This window comes from Vipera berus (assembly GCF_964194415.1).
Source record: "Vipera berus genome assembly, chromosome: 4".
Classification (NCBI taxonomy): domain Eukaryota; kingdom Metazoa; phylum Chordata; class Lepidosauria; order Squamata; family Viperidae; genus Vipera; species Vipera berus.
This window is the reverse complement of record NC_138206.1, coordinates 108,440,085-108,451,702: the sequence shown is the minus strand read 5'-3', so window position 1 is coordinate 108,451,702 and position 11,618 is coordinate 108,440,085. Positions and strand designations below refer to the sequence as shown.

Here is an 11,618-nt window from a genome sequence, read left to right as displayed (position 1 = left end):
TCCCATGTTAATTAAGACCATGTTAATTCTGCATCTGCTCTGTATCCATTTGTTGTCATTAGTGGGGGAAACAAAACATTGCTATCGAATAAGGTGGTCCTTGACTTAGGACCACAACTGAGTCCAAAATTTCTGTTGCTATGTGAGACATTTGTTAAGTGAATTTTGCCCCATTTTACAACCTTGCCACAGTTGTTAAGTGAATCACTACACTTGTTAAGTTGGTTGCTAAGAGAATCTGGCCCTCCCCCATTAATTTTGCCTTTCAGAAGGTTGCAAAAGGTGACCCCGGGACACTGCAACCATCATAAATATGAGCCAGTTGCAGCGATCATAAGTGTGAAAAATGGTCATAAGTCACTTTTCTTCATTGGCGGTGCAACTTTGAACAGTCACTAAATGAACTGTTATAAATTGAGGACTACCTATATAATTGCTTTTTTTTTCTTTGACAGAGGCAATAGTAGAATGTAATATTGGCACTACTGATGATCTTAAATTCTTTTAACAACCTTTATCATTTAACTCTACTTTTTTATATCTTTCTGGATCCCCTAATAATCAAACAAAAGCTCACAAAAATATCTTTGATACTTGCTTTTTTTAAACATTCTAATTACAAATGCAACTGCTCAATTCAAAGAAGTGAAGGGAACGGATGAAAAAAAATGACAAAACAGCCCGGTTTAATTTGAAACGTTAATATATTTTCTATTTTATAGGGAATATATGTTTTTTTCACCCCTAATTTGCAGCAATGGTGGCATCCTCATAAAGAGGGGTGAAATTTGTAAGATGCCTCTTAAAATAAATATTTATTTTTTTTATAAAATAATAAAACTTCAAATAAATATTCTTTACACTAGACAATATATTGAAAAATTAGAAAATAAAGACTCAATTTTACTGAAATTGTCCAAAAGGAGAGGAAAAACAAAAAGAAATCAGAGTCTTGCAACTGATGGGCTTCATAAGGCAAAAAATACAATCTAAGCCATATGGATTGATTCACATTCTTTTGAATGTACAACGTATTAGTATAATATTTTGTGACTCGTGTGCCATACTTGTTTTTATGACACTTGTGTTTTCACAGTTGAAAATATCCTATATACAAAAATATAGCACATCTCTGGCAGAAAATAAATTGGGAGTGGATTGAAGTAGTTTCCTAATTTACAAGTGTACTAATTCCTTTAAAAACACACAAACGCACAACACGCGAGTTTGCCTAGAAGTAGCTTGAGTCTCTTAGCTTATGCAATACTTGGGTGCTGCCACTCGGATCTCCACTGGGTGGATTCTAAAGAAGTGGTCTCCACGAGATTGGACTTTTTTCACTGCTGCCCCCGCTCCCCAACCACCAAGAACCCAGTGCCGCAATTATAGATCATTTAGCTGGCCCCATTTGATGTTCTATCGTCATCCTTATTACCCGATTAGTGATGCTATGTTGGCTTGTCAATATTCCTGGGTGGGACTTTGGGAACTTTACAGCACACCGTGTTGGACTGTTTACAACGACAACCTGGCCTGTTAACTTGGTCGTAACAGCCCTGGCACAATTTAAGGCAACCCTTGGCTGGCAGGTAACACCACAAGCAAGGCAGAACAAGGGACACGACCCCCATGGTAGACCATCGAGTGCAACAGTGGGCCTGGCTACACGAACATGGGTTATCAGCACAGTTGTCCTCATCGTCATTGGAACAGTGGTAGAAAAGCCCCTTCACACAGCAGACACAGGTCCCGTAATCGACCATGTTCTGGGCTGAGCAAAGACATTGCTTGTCACAGATCCAACAGGATGGAAGAGTCCGTGGATAAGTGCATTCCTTACACTTGCATTTCCCACAGTCCTCACATCGGTAAGCATGCATATGCAAATTTTCTTTGCTGGGGGGTTTCAGCTCCCGAGACTTCAGCTCCGATTTCGGCTGTACTCGTATTATCCCCTCAACAACTGTCCCCAAGGATGACCCCAGAAGTCTCTGTTCGGAGGAATTGCTACTGGTACTTGTCCTTGTGCTACCACGTGAGCTGGTGCTGCTGACCGTGCTGATGGAACGGGAGAGCGGTAGTCGAGAAGAAACATGGAGCTGGGGATGTTGAAGCCGGTTCAGATGACGTTGCTCCGTCAAATCATGTGGCCTTTCGCTCTTGTGCTGGACCGCTGGATGTGGTGTTGGCTTCAGTCCTGGCCGGGGAGCCACCGTAGGAGGTTCTGTGTATTCATTGGTGTTCCGGATAGCCTTGATCTGCTCCAAAGACAAGACGTGAACCTGTTGGGCTAAGACATCCCTCAGGTCAGAATCTCCGAATTGTCTCCCGGTGTCATGCTGGCCTTGAAGCAAGGGTTGTAACCCGCTGCCATTCTGAGCTCTCGTCTCCATCAGTATCCTGAACAGCTATCACTCCCGGAAGCTTAGAACACATCTGAAATCCTAAGTGAAAGAAAGAGAGAATTAGTTGGGTTTTCTTTTTTTTTTCCTTTCCTTTTTTTTTTGCATTTCCAGGTGTGGATGTTTGCTTTGCCAGGCAATGTAACTGGGTGCAGCCTTGCACCCAGTCTCTCAAGAAAGAAAGTCAATCAATCGAGGTCTTGAACTTGAAATAAACAAACCTTTATTTGCTATCCTGAATTGGGCCAAGTTTACGGAAATGCAACACCAATTCCACTTCCTTGGAATTAGGACTTTCAGTATCCACACAGATCTGCACGTAGAGGTCAGCCTGCAGTTTTTGCACACTTAAGTGTGCCCTGAGGTGTACACTTGGCAAGCAGATGCATGTGGCTCACTCCACGACCCCTGATAAATAAACTTAGTGAACACCTGTCACTCTCTTGGGTGCTTTACTTTTATGGCTTACGTCTGAATGAGGCTCCAAATGGGCTTTTCAAATTCTTGCCCCAGATAGAAAAATCTTACATAAGTACAGGTAGGAGCCATTGATTTCAGAGGAACTTATTCCTCTGAAAATAGGAATATAGGATTGAAGACTTAGCTGGAACTTAATCCCCTTCAAGTTGTAGAACTACAATACAGGTAGTCCTCGACTTACTCATAATCATTTAGTGTCCATTCAAAGTTGCGACACTGAAAAAAAAATGACGGAGGGCCATGTTCTACAGGACTGTTGTCTCATCCTTAAGGGTCACATGATCAAAATTCAAATACTTGGCAACTGGCATGTATTTATGACACTTCATGTATTTATGCAGTGCCCCGGGGTTCTTCTGACAAGCAAAATCAATGGGGAAGCCAGATTCGCTTTACAACCGTGTTACTAACTAAACCAGCTGCAATTTGCTTAACAACGGTGGCAAGAAAGGTCGTAAAATGAGGCAAAACGTAACCATGTCTCGCTTAGCAACAGAAAAGGTTGAGCTCCATTGTGGTCATAAGTTGAGGACTACCTGTAGTAGACCCTGAAGCTCTGGGAGCAAAATGGTAGAGAACAGTAGCTCTGAACATGATGTGGCAATCTAGGAAAAATGTTGGCAGCTCATGAAACGTAAAGGCAACGCAGAGAGGAAAAGGAACAATTCCATGCAATGGTAGCAGGAAAGACAGTCAGGTTGTTTGGCGCTGGGAGTCGTGAAACTGATAAAACAAATACTTTTGGGTATTTGAGGTTAGTCTTATGTGAGGTGGAAAAAAACCAAACAAACTCGAAAAGCCAGGAACACCCCCCCCACACACACCTCTCTTCAGAATTTTGCATTTGTGTTCCACTTTGCAATTCAAAGTACCAGCAGAGACACATTACAATGCTAAGCACTGTCAGGGTTTGCATTGTGCATTCATAACACCAGAGATAATCCATTCACTTCCTGAACATAGCCAGAAAAGGTGGTTTGGCTTACATGGGCAAACATCCTACACATTAACAATAAATCACACAGTTCCAGGAACAGCATGTGACACCGCTGCTTCAACTTAAAACTGAGCTTCCTAAAGCATTATTGCTTAGCTGTAAGAAGCACAATGAACTATGCCCAGAGTAACAAAGATGTCAAACTGGAATGAGAGAGAGAGAGAGAGAGAGAGAGAGAGAGAGAGAGAGAAGCTGAAATTCTTACTTTCTCAAGATTTAGCAAGATCTATTTCACAAAGGTAAAGGCTTTCAAACTAAACTTTATTATACTCCCTGCAATTCAGCAGGCAACACTTTCAAATATGCAAGCACTCAAACGTTGCCTGTCTAGAGAACTTTTCAGGATTTATTTCTGAGAAAACCTGCAAGAAACGGCCACGTTTCTTACGGACGTTTGCTTGCAAAATATTTCATTCCTCAAAAACCACTTTGGAGAAGCACTTAAAAATTCTGACTTCAATTTGCCTTCTAAGAACATGAACAAACATAACTCACTAGCGCTGGACGAAAGTCAGGTACAGACCTATTTTGCAATAACCGTATAAAAATGGGTGTTGCTTTTTTAAAATCCTGCAACAGGAGAAAACGCAGGAGCCTGGAGGTTTCATGTTGTAAATTTAGGATTTCCGTGACAAAGCTTTGCCCTAGAAAAAGATTAGTTTGACATTTTCCCACTTGAGCTGATTCTTCCTCCTGGCAACCCAAGCATAGCTCCTTCTCTTATTATAAGACTTTTCCTCTCTCTCTCTCTCTCTCTCTCTCTCTCTCTCTCTCTCTGTGTGTGTGTGTGTGTGTGTGTGTATGATTTTTGGAACCCACACTACTTGTTTGCCTCTAAGGCGCTGTCCTGATCTTGCAGGAAGAAAGCCTACAAACAACCTGGAGATAAGGAAGAAACTTCCTGGCTGGGTGGAGGTGGGAGAGAAAAAGCAGTGAGAATGGGGCTACTAATAAGATTGCCTTATCAGGAGAGCTTTGCTGTCTCTCTTCCTATCTCCTCCCTTAAGTAAAGCCTTCTAGATAGCAGCTCCATTCAGGAATACCTCCAAGTCAGGTGGACTCTCTCTCTCTTTTATTCCTTTCCCTGGCCTAAATGTATAAGACTCCCTTCAATGTTACTTTTGATAGGATGTTATTATTCTCTCCTCCGGAGCCCAGGATAATACTTTAAAAGGTAGTATTCTCTCTAGCCTCTCTTTGATTTGATCTGCATAATCAACCTCCCCCCCACACACACACTTCAAGGCATGAGAAAACCTGAACTTTCCCCAAAATAAATAAAATAACAGCCCCCAGTAAATGTCATTTGTCCATAAGGGGGCTGGGGGCTGTGGTGGAGGGAGCTTGACCTAGGAATAAGACAGAAGTCACACTCCCAATAGATTGATTTCTCTCTGTCACACAGGTGTTCAAAAAAAACACCACCACAAACCAGCAGCTAAACTCCTCTTTTGAAATGGTTCCCCCCCCCCAATTGATACCTATGTGTATAATTTAGCGAGATGGCTTTTCTGCCATTGCCCAAAATCAAGATTCATAGGGAGGGAAACGCTCTTTTCCCCTTACAAGTTTCTAAACAGTTCTCTCTCGCTTTCCCCCATCTCTCTCTCTCTCTCTCCCCCTCTTTTTCTCTCTCTCTCTCAAAAAGTCGGTATTAGGGGAAATTGACAAGGCGCACACAGACGGGTCCCTTTGACAGACAGAAGCGTATAAGGGGGAAAGGAATAAAGGCAAACTTTCCCACCGTTGTTGTTTCCTGCCTTGTCTTCCCTGTCATATTTACAGCTGGAGGTTAAATCCCCTGCAGCTAGAAAATGGCCCAAACTAATAAGAGGAGGGGGGGGGGGAAGATTGCCAGCTTTTTTTTTCTTTCTTTCCAAAACAAGGAATATCTCCCCCCTCCCTCCAATAAAACAGAAGGCAAGGAAACTGGTAGGGCAGATGTCAACAAAAGTTGCTCCCAAAGTGGTTTGGCAGCGGCCTTGCTCACCCCCCTTCCAGCCTGTTTCCCAAGCAGAGGGCGAAGAGAGGGTGGTGGTGGTGGGGAGAAACGGATTTACACTCTCTCACTTCCGAATTGCACCCAGAAAAAGCTCCAACTCCGCAAGGTTTCTCTCCCCCCCCCACCCACCCGCCCGAAAGGGCCAGCGAAGCATGAGCTGGCCTTCCTTTTTTAAAGCAGCACAAGCCAAAGAACCCCGATTTCAGAGTTTGGGTCTGCCGAAGCCCAAACCCTTTGACAGGTTTGAAGGAACCCCCCCCTCCCCCCCCCCACGGGCTCTGGATTGAGCCGGAGCCTTGCTTTGCAAAGTGTCCGGCTGCAGGCGAACTTCCCCGCGCCTCGATCCGGGGAACACAGTTACTCTCCTGCAATCATTATTATTATTATTATTATTATTATTATTATTATTATTATTATTATTATTATTATTATTATTATTATTATTATTATTATTATTATTATTAATAATAATAATAATAATAATAATAATAATAATAATAATAATAATAATATATTATTTTTTAACCCGCCCTTGGAAACCACCACGCCATCTCCCACTGACGATCGGGCCACGGGTGGCTGGGTGGGTAGGTTGCTCCCACGCTTGCAAAGACCTCCGCAAAGCGGAGGGGGACCAGCCCACCCAAGAAATCGGGATTTCAGCCCCCCCCCTCCCGCAGCCCCCCGAGCGCCCTTTCCAAGCAACTTCGCCAGGCTCCATCGCCCTCCCGTCCCCACGAGGGAGAGCAAACACGGGGAAACCCCTTGCCGTCTCGCACAGCGGGGCCAACGGCTCCGATCCGCACGTTTCTTGTGCAAGCAAGCCTTTGGTCTCTCTCCTCTCTCTCTCCTCCCGGGAGTTCGCTTTGCAACGGAAGGGCAAAGCTGCCGCCGTGCAAGCCAGGTTACCCTCACCCCCCCAAGCCTTCTCTTCTTCTTCCTCCCCCCAACCCCCCCCCCCCGTCTTCCTTCCTGCGGCGGGCGAGTAAATGCAACCCCCGAAGCCGTAAAGGAAAAAAAGAGAGAGAGAAGAGGAAAGCGTTTCTTCCGTTTGCAAACTCACTTCGAGTCCAGGATGTAAGCCAGAAGCATCGAAATGTTTTGCTTTTAAACCCGAGGGAGGAGGAAGGGGGCAAAAAAAAAAATCCACTGCAAACTCGGGAGTCTTTTTTTTTTCTCTCCTCCCTCTCTTTTTCTTTCTTTCTTTCTTTCTCTGCTTGCACTCTTCCTTCTCCGGAGGGGAAAAATAACAACGAGTCGTAAGCCAGAGAAGCCACACGCCGCTGCGCCGCAATCAACGGATTTCTTAAAAGAAGCAGCAAAAACGCCTTTTTTCTTTCCCGATCCAGCGAGGATTTGTGTTGTGGTTGCTTTTCTTCTTCTTCTTCTGCTTCTTCTTCTCCCCCTCCGCGATCTCACGACGGTTTCCTCAATCGCTTGTGTGTTGTTTTGTTTTTGTGGTTTTTTTTTTTATCAATGAAAAGGCCGATTCGTCATTCTCCAGCCGCTTTTCTCTTGCCTGCACCGTACGCGGAGAGGAGCGCGAGGGGAGACAAGCCCCGGCCAACCAACGACGCGAAGAGTGGTTCTTTAATAATAATAATAATATATATATAATATATATATAAAAAAATTACGATTCCTGGAGTTGGCTTTGATGATGAGATCTCTCGCTCAGATCTTTTCCAGCCCGGTTAAAAAGCGGCTTTTTTTCTCTCGGATCGCTTCCTCAAGACTCAGATCGGTTGCAAAAACCGTTTGCAAAAGAAAATGAAAAAAGTAGTAATAATAATGGGGGGAAAACAAAATATAGGAAAAAGTAAGGGAGGGTAGCTTTTTTTTCTTTCTTTTTCTTTTTAAAGTGGTCGGTGGCTTGCTTGCTTGCTTGCTTCTTCGGAGTTTGTGTGCTGTACGTGAGTGCGTGTTTTTTTGCCCCCTCTCTCTTTCTCTCTCTCTCCCAAGGCAGCTTTGCTGATTACAAAAAAAAAAGGGGGGGGGAGTTGCTGTTGTTTTAAAGGGGAGGGGAGAGGGGAGGAAAAAAAAATCAGCGGGGTTTGCTAGCTTGCTGCTGCTGCCGCCGCTGCTGCTGCTTGTATCTTTGCAGAAAAGCAAGGTTTGAGATCCGGTCTCTTAAGAGCTTCGGCGTTTTTCTGCTGCTCCCTCGTTCCCCTCCTTCTCTGGCTTTTTTTCTTTTCTTTTTTTTTCCTCCCCTTTCTTTCTTTTTTTTTTCCTTCTTCTCCTTTCCGGAGGAGGCGGGGTGATCTCTCCGCAAAAAGCAAAAGTAAATGGCGTCATGTGGATCTGAGGAGGAACAGAGCAGTTGTTGTCCTAGAGGATATATCGCATCCGGTCCCAGCTCATTGGCTCGCGAGGGATACATTCATTTCCCTTGCCAGGGCTCGCTTGGGTTGTTGCAACTCCGCGGCAGTCGGTGTTCGAGACCCCGGCCGGAGGTGGCGGACGCTCCCGCTCCGCGCTCTCTCCCTCTTTCTTTTTTTTTTCATTTTAGGGTGGGGACGCCACTAAAATCCCCAATGCACCCCAGGAATGAAAGGAGGGGGGGGGGAGAGAATCGGCGGGATCTCCTATTTGCCCTAAAGAAGCCTCGCTTCGGGGGAGTTGATGTTGGGGGAATGGGAAGAAAAAAAAAAAGAAGGAGGTGGGGAGAGAAAAAAAAAGGGGGAGTCGTGTTTTCACTCCGGTGACATTTTGGACAAAGGGGAAAAAAAAGAGCGCAGGAAAGGGACTCCAACCTCCCTCTTCCCCCCCCCACCCGCCACCCGTCCTGCTTGCTCTTGAGATCAGATGGGGGGGGGGTTCCCTCCCTTAAATAAGCGGGTTGAATCTTGACCTTACCAAATGGTCTTTTTTTAAAAACAACAACAACAAAAAAAACACAAATGAACGGAGGCAGGAACTTTTTCGGGGTGAAAACAAAATCCACGCAGCCCTTTTTTTCCCCCCTCCCGGGAATGCCCCGTTATTCCCCACCCAACCCTCACCATCTCAAATTGCAAATTGGGTTTTATTCGGGAGGAGGGGGGGCGTGTATTTTCCGGGGTTTTCCTCCACGAGGCTCCGTGTAAGCGGGGGGGGGGAAGGCTCTTCGCTGGGGATTTTTGGGGATCAACCCCGCTGAATTCTTTGGGGATCAACCCCGCTGAATTCGCCGCCTTGCCTTCCTGAGCCTACAAAGAAAGATCCTTGGGAAGTTAGATGCCCTTGGGATGGGGCAAGTCCGAAGCCTCCTTAGGATGGGAAGCGGGTGTGTGTGTGTGTGTGTGTGTGCAAGCGGTTTCGAGGGACCGCAGAGTCAGACCAGGCAGTCGCCCCCTCTTCTCCTCCCCCCCCCCAACAAAAAAAGACCCAAAGGAAGCTGAAAGCAGAGCTAGGCAAAGGCAGCAGGGCCGAAATAACTTAACACGTGGTGCGGGGGAATTGCATCATGAATGTAACTTCGCGGCTGGTTCCCACCCACCTAACCCCCCCCCCTTTCCCGTCCCCCGCCTCCATTCAAAGAAAGGTAATCCAATCACCTAGCCGATTTTCCAGGGCGCTACGCGGGGAGGAGAAAAGGGGAGGGGATCGTGTTGGGTGGATTATCCCAAGGGGACGTTGAGTACAAGTGTTAGCTGCAATTCCGCCACCCCCCCTCCCTTCCTATCCTTCCCCTCCCCTTTTCTATCCTCCCCACTTACACACACACACACACTCACACACACACAAACACACCCCACCACCGCCCCCGTTCACCCTCGGCGTGTTAGTGTGTACGTGAGAAGCAGAACGCTGCCCTGGGAGAAACGGACCAGCCCGATGCTTTTCCTGCCCTGCGGAAAAATGCGTTTCTGTATAAAAGGATGCACTGTTTTCTTTTTTGCCTTTTTTCCCCCTTTTATTTTATTTTTTTAAAGGAAAGCGCGTGGGGGAGGCTTACTAAGAATAGGACAAGGGCAGACGGGATGCGAGGTTTTGTTTATTGGGAAGGGTTTTCCACTGCGGATTAGAGGAAGGCATTATTTTCTGAATGAACATACCAGGCTGGCTGCTGCTACTACTACTACTACTACTACTACTACTACGGTTGGAAAGCCTCGCCTTTTATAAGCTTCTGATTTACTGGCTGGGGGGTGAAAGCCTGGAAAGAGTGCCAGAGAGGGAAATCAGTTGACATTTGTCCCCTGGGGTGGTGGGGGGGCATTGAGGCCTTCTCCGACATAAGGGAAGTCAGCTCTGTCCACGCAGAGAAGAGCAAAGCAAAAAATGATGAAGGGGCTGGAGGCTAAAATGTACGAAGAACAACGTTTACAGGCAGTGGTGGGATTCAGCTGGTTCGTGTCAGTTTGGCAGAACCGGTAGCTAATTTTTTTGTTGCCCGGGCCCAGAATGGACTTCCGCAAGCGGCCTCCATGCAGAGAACCGGTTGTTCGCATATTTGAATCCCGCCACTGGTTACAGGAATTGGGTACCTCCATGGTCTAGTGAAAAGAAGGACTAGAGGACGGTACCAAAGGAAAAAGGCAAGAGAAGAAGGGGACGACAGAGAATTAGGTGGCTGGATGGAGTCAACTAAAGCAGTAGGTGTGAGCTTAAATGGACTCCAGAAGATGGTAGAGGACAGGAAGGCCTGGAGGAACATCGTCCATGGGGTCATGATGGCTTGGACATAACTTCGCAACTAACAACAATAGTTCAGGGGCTCCTATGAAGATGAGGGGGGTCAAACTATTTTCTGAAGCACCAATAGGCAACGCAAGAAACAGTGGTTGGAAAATAACCAAGGAGAGAAGTAACCTAGAACTAAGGAGAAATTTCCTAACAGTGAGAGCAATTAACCAGTGGAATAGTTTGCCTTCAGAAGTTGTGGGTGCTCCATCACTGAAGGTTTTCACAAAAAGAGACTGGAGAACCATTTGTCTGAAGTGGTATAGGGTCTCTTGCTTGAGCAGGGGGTTGGACTAGAAGACCTCCAAGGTCCCTTCCAATGCTGTTATTCTATACTGCTCAAAAAAATAAAGGGAACACAAGGTAAGACATCCTACTATTAAATACAGTACATTGTGTTGTTTAAGTGTTCCCTTTATTTTTTTGAGCAGTATATTTCAAACACTTTTTGAAGAAATGAGTTCAAACAGAAAGTGCTGTTTGATAGTAAGTATTCCATCTAAGTCAGGGGTGTCAAACTCAATTTCATTGAGGGCCACATCAGCATTGTGGTTGCCCTCAGGAGGCCAGGTGGGTATGGCCTGGGTGGGCATGGCCTATTGGGTGGGTGTGGCTAGAGTGCGTATGGCCTACTGGGTGGGCATGGCCAGCTCTACATCGTTCGCATCAAGGGTGCCTATGGGGGCCTGGGCAGGAGTGGGACACATCTGAGGGTCTCTGGCAGAAGGAGGGTCTCTGGGCCAAGGCCAAGGCAGTGGGGGCCGTTCCCTCACTGTTTCCAGGATGGCTTCGCGGGCCACATGAAACCACTTGTTAACTATTCTAAACTCACTATTTTGAAATAGAATTAAAGTATCAGATTTTTTTTTAAATCCGCTGTATTTTCCATTAGGAATCCTTTGCAAATGATTGGCAGCTTAATGTAGCTAAATGTCTATGGAGATTCTCCATCATCCAGTCATGGCTGTCCCAAGGGTGCTTTTCAAAGGCAACTGGACTTTCTTGTTTTTCCCCCCTTGAAAACATTTCACTTCTCATCCAAGAAGCTTCTTCAGTTCTAACCGAATTCTGA

The 11,618-nt window shown here is 45.8% G+C and overlaps 1 protein-coding gene across 2 annotated transcripts; it reads right to left on the bottom strand.

The window, feature by feature from the left end:
- Positions 1–703: 703 nt before the first annotated feature.
- On the bottom strand, positions 704–8,352 carry SPRY2 (sprouty RTK signaling antagonist 2). Of its 2 annotated transcripts, none has more exons than XM_081326836.1 (2): positions 6,945–8,352; positions 704–2,444 (listed from the first exon to the last, which is right to left on the bottom strand). In XM_081326836.1, the coding sequence occupies exon 2, from the start codon at positions 2,391–2,393 to the stop codon at positions 1,449–1,451; it is 945 nt and encodes a 314-aa protein (XP_081182962.1). In that variant the 5' UTR covers positions 2,394–2,444; positions 6,945–8,352; the 3' UTR covers positions 704–1,448. The 2 variants fall into 2 exon arrangements, with proteins under 2 accessions (XP_081182962.1, XP_081182963.1); XM_081326837.1 differs by lacking the exon at positions 6,945–8,352 and adding an exon at positions 6,661–6,769.
- Positions 8,353–11,618: the final 3,266 nt, after the last annotated feature.